The sequence below is a fragment of the Budorcas taxicolor genome, chromosome 1 (genome assembly GCF_023091745.1).
Source record: "Budorcas taxicolor isolate Tak-1 chromosome 1, Takin1.1, whole genome shotgun sequence".
NCBI lineage: Eukaryota > Metazoa > Chordata > Mammalia > Artiodactyla > Bovidae > Budorcas > Budorcas taxicolor.
Genome location: NC_068910.1, coordinates 214,600,024 through 214,616,429, shown reverse-complemented (window position 1 = coordinate 214,616,429; position 16,406 = coordinate 214,600,024). Strand labels below are relative to the sequence as shown.

The window sequence follows — 16,406 nt, the reverse complement described above, 5'->3', positions numbered from 1 at the left end:
TGTCATAACTTTGCATGGGCACAGTCAATGAGAGCATGCATAATAACATTTCTGGAATATATTTTAAAGGAAACTTGAACCGACTTAGAGTCATAATCATAACAGAGCTTGCACTGAGGGTGCCGAAATATAATTATTCAATTCGCGTATGCAAAGCGTGATGAAGGTTTATGGGACAAGTGACAATACATTATAAATACAAAAAAAAAAAAAAAAACATTGGCATATACTTCAGTTCTGTGACCACTGCTAATATGTTGTGGGGGCAATACTGTTTCAGTCTTACCAATGACTTCATGCGATTCCTTTTAGGGAAATCCTAAATTCATTTGGAGCGGGAGAAAAAGTAGACATTTGCACAGAAACAGAGCTAGTCCCTTAAGACCGATTTAATAAAAGTGGATGAGGGGGAGTGAGGGGTGGCTGAGAGAGGCAGGTGGCAAATAAAGAAGGCCGAACTCTTTTCCAAGGAAGAAGAGGAAGGAACACCAATGCCATTTGTTGGATTTAGGGTCAGGCCTCGAGCAGGTATCAGTTCATTCATCCATACCTCAGGCTGTGTTTTAGACAGGTCATGCACGTAATAACGGGGTAATGGACTTCAGTCAGCTCAAGCTGGAAGCAAAACAAATAGATGGTAAGAAACTTGATATGGTCTTGGCTATGATTGTAGTGAATTATCTTAGGGGAGTCCACCAGCTCCAAGAGAATCTGTCCATGGGAGTTTTCAGATTAATGGGTGAAAATGGGTTAGATTGATACAAGATAGTTATCTTTTGTAAATAAAACATAAATCTCATGAAACCCAGGTTGAATGTTTCTTTGGATCACTGGGTCTTCTCAATTATTCTAATAAACACAAACTTTAAAAAGCATACAAAATAGCTATTATCAAGCCACATCATTGATCTTTTAGTCATTTTATTTGTCTTTACAGATTTACCTTATGAACCACCCAGGAGATCCGCCTGGACCAGCCACGGCCACCCCCCCCCCCAGTCGAAAGGTACGATGTTGGTTCCTGCTGCCTTGAACCCTCTCATCACCAGGCAGTGGGTAACTCTTGATGGAGTAAATGATCATTTCTTTAGCCAGTTTGTGCTTTTTCAACATACAGGTGTGTCCCTTTGGCCCCAAAGTGCAATGGATCTTTAAATGCAATGATTCATGCTCTTTGGGGGTTAGACGTATTTCTCTAACAGAAAGAAGTGAACAAGGTGATGGATTTCCACATGAACAAATACATGTCTCATGGGATGCTTTGAGTACGGGTTAAACGCCAGGTCATTTCCCAATCGTGGCCATGTTTAAAGTATTCCTTGCTTTATTTTATCTTCCTAGTAATTTCCCTTTATCTATTTATTTTAGAGGGTGATTCATTTTCATTTGTTTCGTAAACCATCTCAAATTTTCTTTTTAGTTTTGGAAAAAATGGGGCACAAATAAATTTTTTAAATATAAATGTATTTATTTTAATTGGAGGTTAATTGCTTTACAATATTGTACTGGTTTTGCCATTCATCAACATGAATCCACCACAGGTATACACATGTTCCCCATCCTGAACCCCCCTCCCTCCTCCCTCCCCGTACCATCCCTCTGGGTCGTCTCAGTGCACCAGCCCCAAGCATCCAGTAGCATGCATCGAACCTGGACTGACCAAAAAAATTTTTTAAATAAGTTAGAGGGCCTTTGTTTTGCTACTATGTTTGCATTTGATTTTGTTAAAAAGGAAACATTTCCCCTACCCTAAGATACTTCTTACCATAAGAGCAGGACTCTCCTGTTCATAACTAAGATAATTGGTGGAATGATGGACAGCAGCACCAAAATCTAGTAGTCAAACACAAGTTATGGCTGACTGTCTCTTTCATTTTTGGATTTTCAGCTGCTCAGCCGTCTCCTTCCACAGTGCCCAAAACTGAAGACCAGCGTCCTCAGCTAGGTATGTTTCAGGGAGCCTCTTGATGGTCATAAAAGAAGAAGTGGGTCTGGCAGCATCTTTCTAAAATGTGTCACTTTCTAAATGAAATTAATATTCCTTTGTCTTCCTTAGGACTGTTCCATATGTAAAATGGGCACCAAACTACCAGTCTACTCAATTGGAAATGATTGAGTTTTTGCTAAACCGTTTACAAAATCTATGCAGTAAATATGGAAAATACATTCCATCTGCACCCAGCTTCTTTGTGTCCTGGGAATTATTTGACTTTTACCTTCCAGGCCACGTACAACAACATCAGCCCAGAAATACAGTGGAATGTTTCTGCTGCCAGCGTGCTGAGCGACGCAGCCAATTTTGTCCTGGGGACCATGGGGGACTGAGGACATTTGCCCTGTTTATGTTCTGGGTTGGAGAGAGGCCTGGCCTGGATGTCAGGAACCCCAGACCAAATCTGAGCTCAGCCACCAGCTAGGAGATCTTTACCTCGAAGCCTGTCTCAGATCCATGTGACATCGTCTCTAATACAGGAAGTCGTGCTGGGGGACTTTGATGTGAGAGACATTGTCAGCTCTAAAATCTGAAAACACCAGCAGGTCAGCATCATTCTTGCAGTTACATCCCACCTGCTCCCAATCATTTCTTTTCTTTTTGCCACAGATCCTTACCAGATTCTTGGACCCACAAGTAGCCGCCTTGCAAATCCAGGTGAGACACTGCTGATAGTTTTGCTCTTACAAAGTTATCTTTTGGGCAGGAGCGATTTTGAATGTTGAACCTGTATGGGCAAAGAAATCCCTTCCACTGAACAAATTTAAGTTGTAGGTTTCACTGGATTACTTGCCTAAATGGCAAATAAAAGGGTTGGGTTATAAACTTTAAGATTTAGCTTCAGCAAAGAGCATCCTTACCTAATCCAAGTTGTTTCAGCTTCCTAGGGCTGCTCTGACCAAGTACAAGCTAGGAGCTTAGACATCAGACATTTATTGTCTCCTGGTTCTAGAGGCATGCGTGTGTGCTAAGTCCCGTTAGTTGTGTCTGACTCTTTGCGACCCACCAGGCTCCTCTGTTCGTGGGGATTCTCCAGGCAAGAATACTGGGGTGGGTTGCCATGCCCTCCTCCAGGGGATCTTCTCAACCCAGGGATCGAACCCAAGTCTTGTATGTCTCCACATTGGCAGGCAGGTTCTTTACCACTAGCGCCACCTGGGAAGTACTAGAGGCCTGAAGTCCAAAATCAAGTTGTCAGGGTTCTTTCCCTCTGTAGGCCATGGAGAAGAAGACCTCTCCTTGGCTTGCAGACGGCCATCTTTGCCTGCATCTCCTTACTTCTGTATGTTATCTCTGTGCCCAAACTCCCATTTCTACCAGGACGCTAGTCAAACTGGATTAGAACCCATGCAAATGACATTACTTTAACGTGATTACCCCTCTAAAGGTCCTATTGCCATGATGTCACATTCCAAGGTACTGAGTAAACGTTACATATGAATTAGCGGGGAGGAGGACCACACTTCAGCCCCTCGCACGGCAGATAAAATAATATCTTAAAAAAAAAAAAAAAGAACCTAATGACAACCGTAAGGCTTCAAACGTAGGCTCGTGGTCAGTGAATGGCCTATGTCTGAACTCAGGTGCCAGAAGAAAGCACAGATCTTTCATCGTCCATCTGTAGCCTGTCCCTTGCCAAGGACTGTCACCTGGCACCACGCCTCGGTGCCAGCCAGGTTGTTCGATTTGTGTGTGTTCGGGTCAGAACCCGCTGTGCTGGCCTCCACTTCAGGAAGGCACAGCGTATGCTGCATATTCTCAACAGCAGCGTCAGATGCCAAGATGCCACAGGCATGTTGGAAATCCCAGCTGGAATGTGTATTTCCTAAACGTTGAGGCCAAAATGGGGTTAGAAACGGGAAAACGTAGATTCTGTGTAAATCCCCACAAGGGAATCTATACTTTGGAGAACGTAAAATATCATTATTGGGAGTTCTGTGTCTTTGACGCTGAAGTTTAGTTAATGGTAACTAGTGCAGCAAATATTTTTTAAACAGCAGAGAATTGAATGGGTCTCTTTTGTTTATTGCATTAAATCCAGGCATAGACCAGGTGCTCAAAACTTATTTGCCAAATAAGTGAATGCAAGGAGTAACAAGATGCTCTCCTTGACTCGCAAGGAGCTTCCACGGACACGGGCTTCCTCGGCGCCCGCCTGGCGGCTGCGTCTCCTGGGGCTGCTCTTACGCCTGTGCTCAGCTTCCATTTGCCGCTGCCTCCATTGCTGTTCCGTTGCTCAGTCCTGTCTGACTCTGCAACCCTGTGGACTGCAGCACACCAGGCTTCCTTGTTCTTCACTGTCTCCCGGAGTTCACTCAAATTCATGTCCATTGAGCTGACGATGCCATCCAACCATCTCATCCTCTGTCCTCCCCTTCTCCTCCTACCTTCAATCTTTCCCAGCATCAGGGTCTTTTCCAGTGAGTCAGCTCTTCGCATCAGGTGGCCAAAGGACTGGAGCTTCAGCTTCAGCATCAGTTCTTCCAATGGGTATTCAGGATTGATTTCCTTTAGGATGGACTGGTTGGATCTCCTTGAAGTCCAAGGGACTCTCAAGAGTCTTCTCCAACACCACAGTTCAAAAGCATCACTTCTTTGGCTCTCAGCCTTCTTTATGGTCCAACTCTCACATCCATACTTGACTACTGGAAAAACTGTAGCTTTGACTACATGAACCTTTGTCAGCAGAATGATGTCCCTGCTTTGTAATACGCTATCTAGGTTTATCATATCTTTTCTTCCAAGAAGAAAGCATCTTTTAGTTTCATAGCTTCAGTCACCACCTGCAGTGATTTTGGAGCCCAAGAAAAGAAAGTCCACTGTTTCTGTTTTTTCCCCATCTGTTTGCCATGAAGTGATGGGACTGGATGCCATGATCTTAGCTTTTTGAGTGTTGTGTTTTAAGCCAGTATTTCACTCTCCTCTTCCACCTTCATCCATAACCAGTCACATAAAAACCATTACTGTGTTTTGAGATGATGATTATCAGTCAGGCTTCAGGAAGACTAATCTGGCAGGAGCGTTCAGGAGAGATTAGAAAGGGGGAAAGGGCGGAAGCTGGAACGCTTTGGGAATGTTCATACAATAATGTGAAATAACAATCCAATAGCTCCCCTTTCCCCCCAGCCATATCACGCCTGGGCAAATGCTTGTCTCGGAACACCATGGTCTTCCTCCTGCAGAAGGGGAATCGGAGGTCCCGATGAATGAGCTAACTTCTCCTGGGTCACGCAGCCCACCAGAAGAGAGGCCAGATTTGAACCCCAACTCTCTGCCTCCAAAACCTGCTTTAATATTTTCTGGCCCCTCCACTGCCACTGAGCGAGCAGGGAAGAGGGAGCTCTTGGAGAATGAGGACCCAGAGAACAGAAAGGAAGGGTTCCATTCTAACAGCTGCTTTGGTGCTTGGGATGGGGCTACAGTTAAGGATAGAGGGCAGGAGCCTGTCCAGCAGCACTAAGCAAAACCAGACCGGCCCTTTCACCCACCCAGATGGGTGAAGGGAAATATATATAGGTCTGTGCCCATGGTGTCACAGATAAAGGTGGCGCTTGGTTGGGTGACTTGGGGCCAAAGAGAGCTGTGGCCCCTTAACAGAGGGCTTAGTGCCTGGGGATGCCCACAGTGGGTAGAGCGACTTGCAGGCAGAGCAAGGAGCACTCACTGGCCTGGGAAAATGGAAGATGTCTTGGAACCTAATAGCAGTGCTGGCATCGTGAGCCAAGGCTGCACTTTATTCCACTAAGACTGTGTCTACTGGGTCCAGGGAAAGTGGCAACATCCAACTTTTTTTTTAAGATTTTCTTTTTTAATGTGGGCCATTGTAAAGTCTTTTTTTAATTTATTACAGTACTGCTTCTGTTTTATGTTTTGGGGTTTTTTTTTTTTTTTTTTTGGCCTCGAGGCATGTGAAGTCTTAGCTCCCTGGCCAGGGATTGAACCTGCAGTCTCCCTACATTAGAAGGCAAAACCTTAACCACCAGACTGCTAGGGAAATCCCAACATCCAACTTTTGGCTTGAAGATAAAGACTTCTCTTACTTAGTTTATAATGAATTGGGCTTCCCTGGTGGCTCAGATGATAAGGAATCAGCCTGCAATGCAGGTGACTTGCAGGAAACCCAGGTTTGATCCCTGGGTGGGGAAGATCCCATGGAGAAGGGAATGGCAACCCACTCCAATATTCTTGCCTAGGAAATCCCATGGGCAGAGGAGCCTGGCGGGCTTCAGTCCATGGGGTCGCAAAGAGTCGCACAAGAATGAGCGACTGACACTTTCACTTTCTCCGTCTCTCCTCAGGCTGTGTGTCAGTTACACTCATGGGGCCTCCCCCTCCTAAAACAAGAATATCGTTTATTCTGCTGTTAATGAGAATGTTTCTTCCTGTTTGGTTCTGGTTGCCCGGTCTCTGATAAATAAATCCTTCACCACTTGAGACTGCTGCCTCTGCTCTCCACACAATGCAAACTTTAAAAACCATTTTTAAATGAAAAGATGACCTCACGTGATGTGAATGCCCAAAATGATAACAGCATCTCTGCGTCTCCCTCCCAAACATGCATTTGGTGTGCAGCGTGGACCACATTTCTCCTGCTGAGATGAGTGTGTCCTTGCACTATGAAGTCCTGGATCAGATATTAGCGACACTGCCCCTTTACATCCCATCAGAGTGGCTGATGTTCACCATGGCTCCTGTGATGAACAGAAATTGCCTGTCCGGGAAAGTGCTTCCTGGGAACAGGAGTTCACTGGCTCCCGTGGGGCTCATGGGGGAGTCTTTAATGGTGAGCATGAAAGTAGAACCTGCTCCAGGCAGGGCCAGAGACCAGTGTTGGGGATGTTTTGGCATTGGATAGGAGGTGGGAGTGTCCAGCCTTCTACTGAGACTTACCAACCGCAGGTCCAGGGAGGGGCCAAAGGACCCGAAGGGGCTGTGGAGGTGTGTGTGGAACCCAGGCCTGAAAGCAAGACTGGAGTCCAGGTTCCAACCCTTGCTGACCTCCAGCAAGATCAGTCACTCTGCCTTTTGGGTTCTGATTCCTCATCCCTGCCGTGGGCTGTCACATAGTTCTGGGAATCGAGGGATTAAATAAGCACATGGAAAGTCTTCAGAATGATGCCTGGTACTAGTCAGCTTCCAGGAACACTGGCCAGCCCTGAGAACACCACCATCCCCAGCTTCTGTCCTGCCAGCCTGCGATTTTTTGGGAGGAACGAGGGTGGTTGTAGGCAAGGGAGGTACCTGTCATTAGACCCTGGTTTCCAGCTCAGACAGATGATCTGAGCACTCATGCACTGAGTTTATCTTCATGGTGACCCTGCAAGGTGGCATTATAATACTACTATGTTGATAGCATTGCATCACCCCATTCTGCAGACAGGGACACTGAGGCACAGACAGCCGGGCGAGCCACCCCAAGTCCAGTTAAGAGGCAGAGCCAGGATTCAGCTGAGACGGCGCCGCTTCCAAAGGGGTGCTTCCAGCCCCCATGCTTCCCTCTCCCCCCACCCACCCCCCGCCAGTCCTGTCTGAGCCACCCTGAGCCCTGACAAAGCCTTCCGTCTGGGCCACACGCCTGCCGCCCTGATCTTGACCTGGTGTGGGGGGTCCAGGCTGTGCCGTTGGGTTTTTCTGCAGCACCTCTAGCTACTGCAGGAAGTCCCAAGGTCGGCCCCTGCGGTGCCTGCTGGGCCCGCCTCTGCTTCATTTACAGCTCTCTCCCTCCATCAGCTGGGGGCTGAGGGTCCTCCTTGGGACCCCCCCCTCCTGCTTGCCCCATGGCTGCTGAGTCACTCCCAGCTGTGCTTTTCTCTGTGGTTTATAAACCGTTTAGATGTTTTGCCCTTTTCTGTTGCCCAGTTCGTACTTCTGTGCTACGGTGTTTCTCTTCTTTTCTTTTTAATTTATTTTTTTATTGAAGGATAGCTGCTTTGCAGAATTTTGTTGTTTTCTGCCAAAGCTCAACATGAGTCAGCCGTAGGTACACATATATCCCCTCCCTTTTAAACCTCCGTCTTCTGTCTTCTTTTCTTTGAATCGGAGACGACAGTCCTCTCCCAGAATTAAAGGCTTGCCTTTTGTCTTCTTTGAAGCCACGCCCCAGGCCCCTTCATCCCACTGGGCCTTCCTGTAAGTGGGCAGCTAACAGGCTTGGATTTCTTCTTTCCCCAATCTTGCCTTTTAGTTAATTACCCTGGACAAACCTAGGACAAAAGTAGCTACTCTTTACTATGTTTCAAAGGAGGTTATCAGGATAGAGGAGAAAAGAGATGTAAAGAGGTTTTTCTTTTCCAAAGAAGGTGATTCTTGAGGTGCAGGTGATGAGGCTATTGGATGGACAATTGGTCTTAAAAGAGCTTCTGCTTTTACTTGGTTTGCCTGGTGAGATACCCACTCTTAGACTACCTAAATCTTAGGTATTCGTGTTTCGGGGATCTCTATTCTATCTTCTAATACACACCTTTAGCGCACAGTGTTACTGTTTTGACAGTAAAAGAAGAATTTAATAAATGGCTTTTGAAATTCTGTAGCCATGAATAACTTGTTTAATTTACCGTTGACTGTAACTCCTCAGCAAATATTGTGCCCCCTTGAGAATTTAAGCAGAGCAAGAAGATCTGCTATAGACTGTGAAGGCAGTGGGTGTTGTTATAGCACACTGAACAGTTAATGAGCTTGACATAATGTTGCATTTGATAACGTCTGCTTAAACACTGGGGCTTCCTGGTTGCTCAGTGGTAAAGAACTCACCTGCCAATTCAGGAGATGGGGATTCCATCCCTGGTGCAGGAAGATCCCTGGAGAAGGAAATGGCAACCCACTCTGGTATTCTTGCCTGGGAAATCTCTTGGATAGAGGAGCCTGGAGGGCTGCAGTCCATGAGGTAGCAAAAAGCCAGACATGACTTAGTGACTAAACAACAGCAACTTTAACATTAATTGATTTACATTTATGGCTGTTATTTTTTGGTAAGGAAGCAGATGAATTTTGCTTTGCAGATGTCTTATTCCCATATGCCCTTGAAAGGCTCAGATGTCAAGCCCCTGTGTCTTAAGGGCTGATGGCAAAATAGTCAAAGGAGACATTCCTCGTCCATTCTTTGACCCTTCAGTTTCCGGCCATGAACTTAGGCCCCCGACTTACTAGTTCTTTAGAAACAGGAGCGATGAGAAAACACTTTTCTCTGCCATTTTTCTCTTAACACACATTTATAAAAGATGTGAGTGAGCGACAGATTCCCAAGAGACAACGCCAAGGTTTGAAGAGATGACAAGTATAATTTTGGCTGTTTAGGAAAATCTGTGTATTTTATACAAAATCTGTGGGATTGCTCTCTCTATGGGAGGAGGTTGACAGTGAATATCTATTTTCAAACAACTCTGTGTGTTTATATTGAAACATATGTTAGATTGTTTAAATCAAAAATCCATGTTTTTCCCTATTCCCAAGTCATATATGAAATTTTTTCAAGTAGTGATCCTTTAGTTACAATATATATACTAAAACCATATGGTTTTCTCAAACAGCTCTTTGTATTTTTAAAAATGCATATTAATGAAATGTTGGGGGCAGCAAAAGTTGATTGAGAACAGTTTGAATATGTGGCCCCCAAAAAGTGAAGACTTTACATTGCAATGAACTACAAGCTGTTAATACATTTCAAATGTGTTGCTAGAGTGAAAAAATGCTAATTTTCCAGAACGTATTCAGAAAAGGCTGACCTTTCTCACGATGCTATCGTATGGATAGGTTCACAAACATATCCACTGCATACAGCCAATGTGGAAACAAAGATTTATGAGCTGGGCCATTTATCTGGGGAGCTTGTGGACAGGATTTAGAGAAAGCAAATGTATAATTGATTTTTATGTTTCATCAATTCCCTGAAGAGTTGGCAGAGTTCCTTTAATCATTTTATCATATCTATTGGTATTTACTCATAGTGTAACAAAAGGTCATCTCTTTGGTAACAAGCCCAAGGTGGTATCTGGGAACTGGGGAGGGAAGACCTGCCTCTTACCTGTTTTCAAAACTTCTAAAACCTGCTTAAAGCACCTCAGCTCCTCCTGGTCACAGTCAGATAGTTGGTATGTGCACGCTTTTCTCTCTAAGGGAGCCATCAGTCATCCTGAAGTATTGTAGTGTAGAGGTTAGAATGCTGTGCCTGGATGTTTCTCTGAATTTAATAAAGCCTAAAAGCCGCATCGCTAGACCCGCAGTGGGCTCAAGAGAGCTGTGTGGACACCCAGTCAAATGAGATCTTATTGACTCAGTTGAAGCCTCATTCCACTCCCAGGAGGACTTGCAATCACTCACGGTTGCAGTGTTTTCATCTGAAAACTCTGCTTAACCCAACTGGCGTTGCAACGCAGGGGCAACACATGGATTTCCGTTATGATGCATTTGCCTAAATACTGGAAATGGGTGATCTGGTTTGAGACATAGCCAACTTTTTTTTCTAAACTTCCTCATTTTGAGTGGGTTAATTCTGTTCTAGGAAAAGTTTTGACAGAATGGCTTTCTGCGTGCCAGCCCCATGTTATGTTAGAAATAACGGTGTTTACTTCCATTCTCTACTTTTTCCATAAACTTTTCGATGTTCATTTCCTAAATCTGACTTTTATTATTCGACTTGACCTAGCCAACATAAATGGTACTAAGTCATTATTGCCAGCCACATAATGGCGCTTTCTGTCTCACAAAAGAGGACAATTAAGTATTCCCAGCCCCAAAACACAAAGTTGACCTGGCTGCTCTTCTAAGGAAGTCAGAAATGAAGGAAACCGACTTGAACTCTGCCCCCTGGGAATTCTTTGCATTCCCGAAAGGACTTGGATCAGCCTCTAGATCTGCCTGGTCATCACCAAGGATCATCATCTTAGGCCAGGTTCCTTCGATGCGGAGCTTGGGCTGAGCATACTTGGGCAAGCGATCCACGAAGGGTACATTCTCAAGGGAGAGGATGCCGGAGACGGCAGGGGAGAGATTAAGGAAGCTTGTGGCCTTAGCTGGGCTTCCCAGGTGGCACTAGTGGTAAACAGCCCACCTGCCAATGGAGGAGACATAAGAGACGTGGGTTTGATCCCTGGGTCGGGAAGATCCCCTGGAGGAGAGTATGGCAACCCACTCCAGTATTCTCGCCTGGAGAATCCCCTGGACAGAGGAGCCTGGCGGGCTGCAGTCCATGGGTTCGCAGAGAGTCAGACACGACTGAGCCACTGAGTGTGCGTGCGTGTGACCTTAGCTGGAAGCTTACTTCAGTCTGACCCCATCCATGCTAAGTCCCCGGCATGACCAGCATCACAGAATTGGTCCCCCTTTGAGGCCAGGGGCCTTACCTCTGGATTTCTTTGTCAGTCCATCAGGTCGTGGGCTACCTGGGGTGGAGGGAGGGGTTTGAGGCAGCTCCAGTTCGGCCAAGGGCAGTTCTCTGGAGAAAGGGGGCTGGTGCTGGGGGACCAGAGCAGCCAAAGCCCCCAGGCCAGAGGGATGGGCGCACAGCCTGCTAAAGGAACTCTGCGTGGGGTTTTCCAGGTGGCGCTAGTGGTAAAGAATCCACCTGCCAATGTAGGAGACACAGGGGATGCTGGTTTGATCCCTGGGTCGGGAGGATCCCCTGGAGAAGGAATGACTACCCACTGCAGTATTCTTGGGCTTTCCTGGTGGCTCAGACGGTCTAAAGAATCTGCCTGCAATGTGGGAGACCTAGGTTCAGAACTCTGGGTCGGGAAGATGCCCTGGAGGAGGAGGGCATGGCAACCCCACTCCAGTATTCTTGCCTGGAGAATCCCATGGGCAGAGGGGCCCCGGGGGGCTGCAGTCCCTGGGGCCGCGAAGAGTGGGGCACGGCGTTGCACACCGGTGTTCTCACAGATGTTCTGTTTCCTTTCCCCACCTCCTCAGGGAGTGGGCAGATCCAGCTTTGGCAGTTCCTGCTGGAGCTTCTGTCTGACAGCTCGAATTCCAACTGCATCACCTGGGAGGGCACCAACGGGGAGTTCAAGATGACCGACCCGGACGAGGTGGCGCGGCGCTGGGGGGAGCGGAAGAGCAAGCCCAACATGAACTATGACAAGCTCAGCCGGGCCCTCCGCTACTACTACGACAAGAACATCATGACCAAAGTCCACGGGAAGCGCTACGCCTACAAGTTCGACTTCCACGGGATCGCCCAGGCCCTGCAGCCCCACCCCCCGGAGTCCTCTCTGTACAAGTACCCCTCGGACCTCCCCTACATGGGCTCCTATCATGCCCACCCGCAGAAGATGAACTTTGTGGCCCCCCACCCTCCAGCCCTCCCCGTGACGTCATCCAGCTTTTTCGCTGCCCCGAACCCATACTGGAATTCACCCACAGGGGGGATCTACCCCAGCGCTAGGCTCCCAGCCAGCCATATGCCTTCGCATCTGGGCACTTACTACTAAAGCCCCTGGGAGAGGCCTTTCCCAGCACCTGTGTAGACACCCATCCATTGCTACAAACTCTTATCCGAGACCACGAATCAGAAGTGCCTCAAGGGAAATGCGAAAGCTCGACTGGGGCAGGGGGAGAGACCCAGAGACTCTGAGTGGGAGGGACTTACTAAACCGTGACTACAGAGAGAAAGAGGATGCTACCGGTGTACGCAGACAGGTAATCTGTGGACCGACCTTGTAAAAGACGTTGCAAGTAGAAGCGTGACGTCATAAGGACCAAGTGCCAAAGAAAACGTTCTGGAGACGTGTATAACCCTTTAGAGTAGTCTCTGGCTAGTGCATTAAGTGGGGATTAAACTCAAGCAGTAGATGACACACAGCCTGGACCTAACATGCCATTTCTAACGTCGTTGGAAGGAAAACTATCTGTATTTAAAAAGAGAAACATATCAAACGCAGAAAAGAGAGGAGAGGGAGACTGTGGTGGCCCATCGATAGACACCGTTAACGGAACTCATCGGCATCTGTCTTGGGTGAAACCAGATTCTTGCCATTGGATGTGAAGAACAACCCAAGGCTTCCAACTCCTTGACGCTAAGACGGGAACTCTGTGTCACAGGGTGGGACTGAGCAGGTGTGTGCAGAGAGGGCACGTGGGTGTGGATGGAGGAGGCGGGAGAGGAAGAAACGGGAAGGAGGAGGGAAGGACTGGGAAGGGAGCTTCTCGAGCTGTGAAGACTGGACTTGGGATGGTGTCGGTTCTTCAGAGAGCTGAGTCGTGGGGATGTCAGGCTTCGTGCGGTCAGTGTTGTACCAAATCCAGTGTTAGGAGGACGGACGCAGCGTGATGGGGGTGGGGCACGGGCAGTTGGAGAACGCAGAAACAAAATCATGCATCTCTTTTTGTCTTGTTTTGTTTGTTTGTTTATCAAAAGAAAAATCGTAACTGGAATTGTCTGATATTTAAAAAGAAACATTCAGGACCTCATCCTTAGGCGGGGGGCTCTGCTCTCCACGGGGTCAGGTAAGCACTAGCCTTCTTGGCTACCCCAGTCTGAGATCGCCTGGGTGTCGGGGCGAGGCAGCCTCCAGTTTTCCTTTTGAGTCGCGAACGCTGTGCGTTTGTCAGAATGAAGTATGCAAGTCAGTGGTTTGTTTTTTTGTTTTTTTCCTTTTTATATAATAATTATATAACTTATGCATTTATACACTACGAGTTGATCTCGGCCAGCCAAAGATTCACGACACAAGAGACAATCAATGATCTAATGTGGCCTTGAACTTTAACTCTGTATGCTTAATGTTTACAATATGAAGTTACTAGTTCTTAGAATGCAGAATGTATGTAATAAAAAATAAGCTTGGCCTAGCATGGCAAATCAGATTTACACAGGAGTCTGCCTTTGCACTTTTTTATTTTAAAGTGATTCAGATTGTTTAATAGAAACTTGTGCTGCGTGGGGGTGGGTTTGGTGTTAGAGGTTTCCTTTGTCCGGGAACTCATGCGAGGGAGTGCCAAGGACTGAGCACATTTGGCACCAGAATAGTGTGGGCCTCTCTGGGGCCTTCTTGCCAGCTCACCCCGTCTAGGGCAGGAGGACCCCAGGTTTAGCCTGGGAGTCTCCAGACTCAGGCCCAGAGTGGAAAGAGGCCTCTGAAGCTGGGGTTGTCGTTGATAGATTCCAGATCCCCATTCAGTCACAAATCACCCTTCTTTCCTGCATTAAAGCGTCTATTGCATGGTGAACACACACTTGTTCCCGGTGCAAACTGTGTTATTGTTGGTAAATAAAGCATCACAGACAGCGGCAGTTTCTCCCTTGAACAAGACCAGGGACGGCTTCTAAATTCACCATCTGGCTTCTCCGTCAGAGGCTCTCATCAGGTAGGCTGTGGCCTTGACCTTCCCACACCAGGATAATCTGGGTACCCTGTCTGGGATTTTTACCAGTCCTGAGCCTGACGTGTGATCAGATACTGTTCATGTCTCTGAGCTGAAGTCCATCACCCTTGACGTCTTTTCTCTTCTGAGGATGGAGCCTCAGCCAGGGTGAAGGTGGTTAGGTGAAGCCTTAGCCAAGGTGAAGGAGAGCCGGGATGCAGGGCTATGTGAGAGGGAGCAAACCTCAGCAACTCCCCATCCCAAGTCGGTTTCTGAATTGGCCCATCTCCGAGCTGTCTGGGGGCTTATTTTGCACTCTGTAATCCTTTTGCGATGATTAAATGACGTTGCCAAACCTCTGTGCTCTGAATATTTTGGCAGTGGTCTCTAAAGCTGGTGGGATCCGATTACCAAAGCTGCAGACACTCGGCATTACTTGAATTAAAAGAAATCCAACTATCCATCAATTACGGCAGCTTGGGAAAGGCCTGCAAAGTGCCTGCGTCTCCTTGGGGAAGATAAATAAGTAAAAGCATAAAAGCTGGCAGCCGGGGGTGACCCACACTGTTTTAATGGAAAAGATCACTCATTTTTATTTTGGAATGCAAAGTCGAAGCACACCTATGTTCTGCATATAAATAGCCATTTACTCCGATAGTCACTCAGTTCCCCTCTTTCAGGATTGTGTCATGAGCAAAATAATAAAAACAAGGCAGGCTTCTCATATTCAGTTTTAACAGATGTTCTCAGTTATGGTTCCCCCACCTCCCTCTCCCACTCCCCCATCCAAATTATTAGCAAACTTTATGACCAGCATGAGCAACTGGGATCATTTTAGATAACATGATAATGCTGAGTTCTCCCAAATAATTCCTCAATGATATCCTAAAATATCATTCACTCTCTGCTCCTATTGAACTGAAATCCAAAGCAGTCTCCAGTTGGTATTCACGATGACATCAAGAGCGTTTTCCCTCTGCTGCCCCCATCTCTCGATTTGCTCTGAGGTACACACACGATTCCTGCAGAATTTCCCTTCTGTTGGCAAGAGATGGGACCCTTGCTTCCTGTTTTAAATGTCAGGCTTTTGAGATTTGTGTATGACGGAATCTCTGCAGATTCCTAAATCTCAGTCAAGACTTCATTTTGGCTCCCAGTTGGATGTCCTTGCTGTGTGTCAGAAGGGTTCATGATGAAGCGATTTGTCGGGACTGGTACAGGTAAAGCGCTTTCCTCTCCTTCAGAGCTCCTCAGCACTGTGGCAGCTTCTGCCAGCTGGGTCCAAGGGTCTGGAACAGTGTCCCCCGGATGGATGATGCTGCAGGGACTAACACCTGGGACGCAGGCGGTGATTGCAGATAGGGAAAGCATGGAGGTCCCCCGGGCCGCTGCATTGACCTTTAACCTGTGTTTAAAGGAAGCCACGTCATTTTTCCCTGCCTTCCACCATGCCACCCAAATACAGGTTCTGAGGTGACTACTCGGAGAGTGAAAAGGGCTTTGAATTACTCACAGGTATATCATATTTCCATTCCTCCTTTTTATCTTAACCTGGGTTTGAAAATATTGCTGAAATCTTTTCATGTCAAATGGGGAAATGGTTGGCTATAGAAATCAAGTATTAAAAATAACTGGAAGGTCTTCATCTTAGCATAGAGCAGCGGTACTCTAAGTGGGGTCCCAGGGGGCTGCAGGAGCCTCAACTGGAACTTGTTAAAAAAAAAAGCAAATTTTCAGGTCCCACTTCAGACAAGCTGGATAGGAAACTGTGGTGGTGAGGCTCAGCCATCAGGTCTAACACACCTTACAGATGATTTGGAAGCATGTTGAAGTTTGGGAGTCACAGAAAAAGATAATCTGTGTCTATGTGTGGGATGGTCAGTGTGAAATCTCAATGCCATAAATGGTTTTTTGTTTTTTTCTCCCCTCGTGGCCACATGAAAAGCAGCCATCGGGGGAACCAGTTTACTCTGGAAGTGTTATCCAGAGTTATGCTCCCTCTGAACAACTCTCCTCCCTACTGTTAACTCGCCCATGTGTATTAGTTATCTCCTGCTGAGTAACAAATTACCACAAACTCAGCAGTTGGAATACACATCAAAAATCTTCACAGTTT

At 46.8% G+C, this 16,406-nt stretch overlaps 1 protein-coding gene across 3 annotated transcripts in view; it reads left to right on the top strand.

The window, feature by feature from the left end:
* Positions 1-13,893, top strand: part of ERG (ETS transcription factor ERG) — a 134,679-nt gene extending 120,786 nt beyond the window's left edge. For all 3 annotated transcript variants that reach the window (XM_052652953.1, XM_052652886.1, XM_052652817.1), the window contains 4 exons: positions 938-1,006; positions 1,889-1,945; positions 2,603-2,650; positions 11,897-13,893. In XM_052652953.1, the coding sequence (XP_052508913.1) occupies positions 938-1,006; positions 1,889-1,945; positions 2,603-2,650; positions 11,897-12,417 (695 nt within the window). In that variant the 3' untranslated portion in view covers positions 12,418-13,893. The remainder of the gene's footprint in view (positions 1-937; positions 1,007-1,888; positions 1,946-2,602; positions 2,651-11,896) is intronic.
* Positions 13,894-16,406: the final 2,513 nt, after the last annotated feature.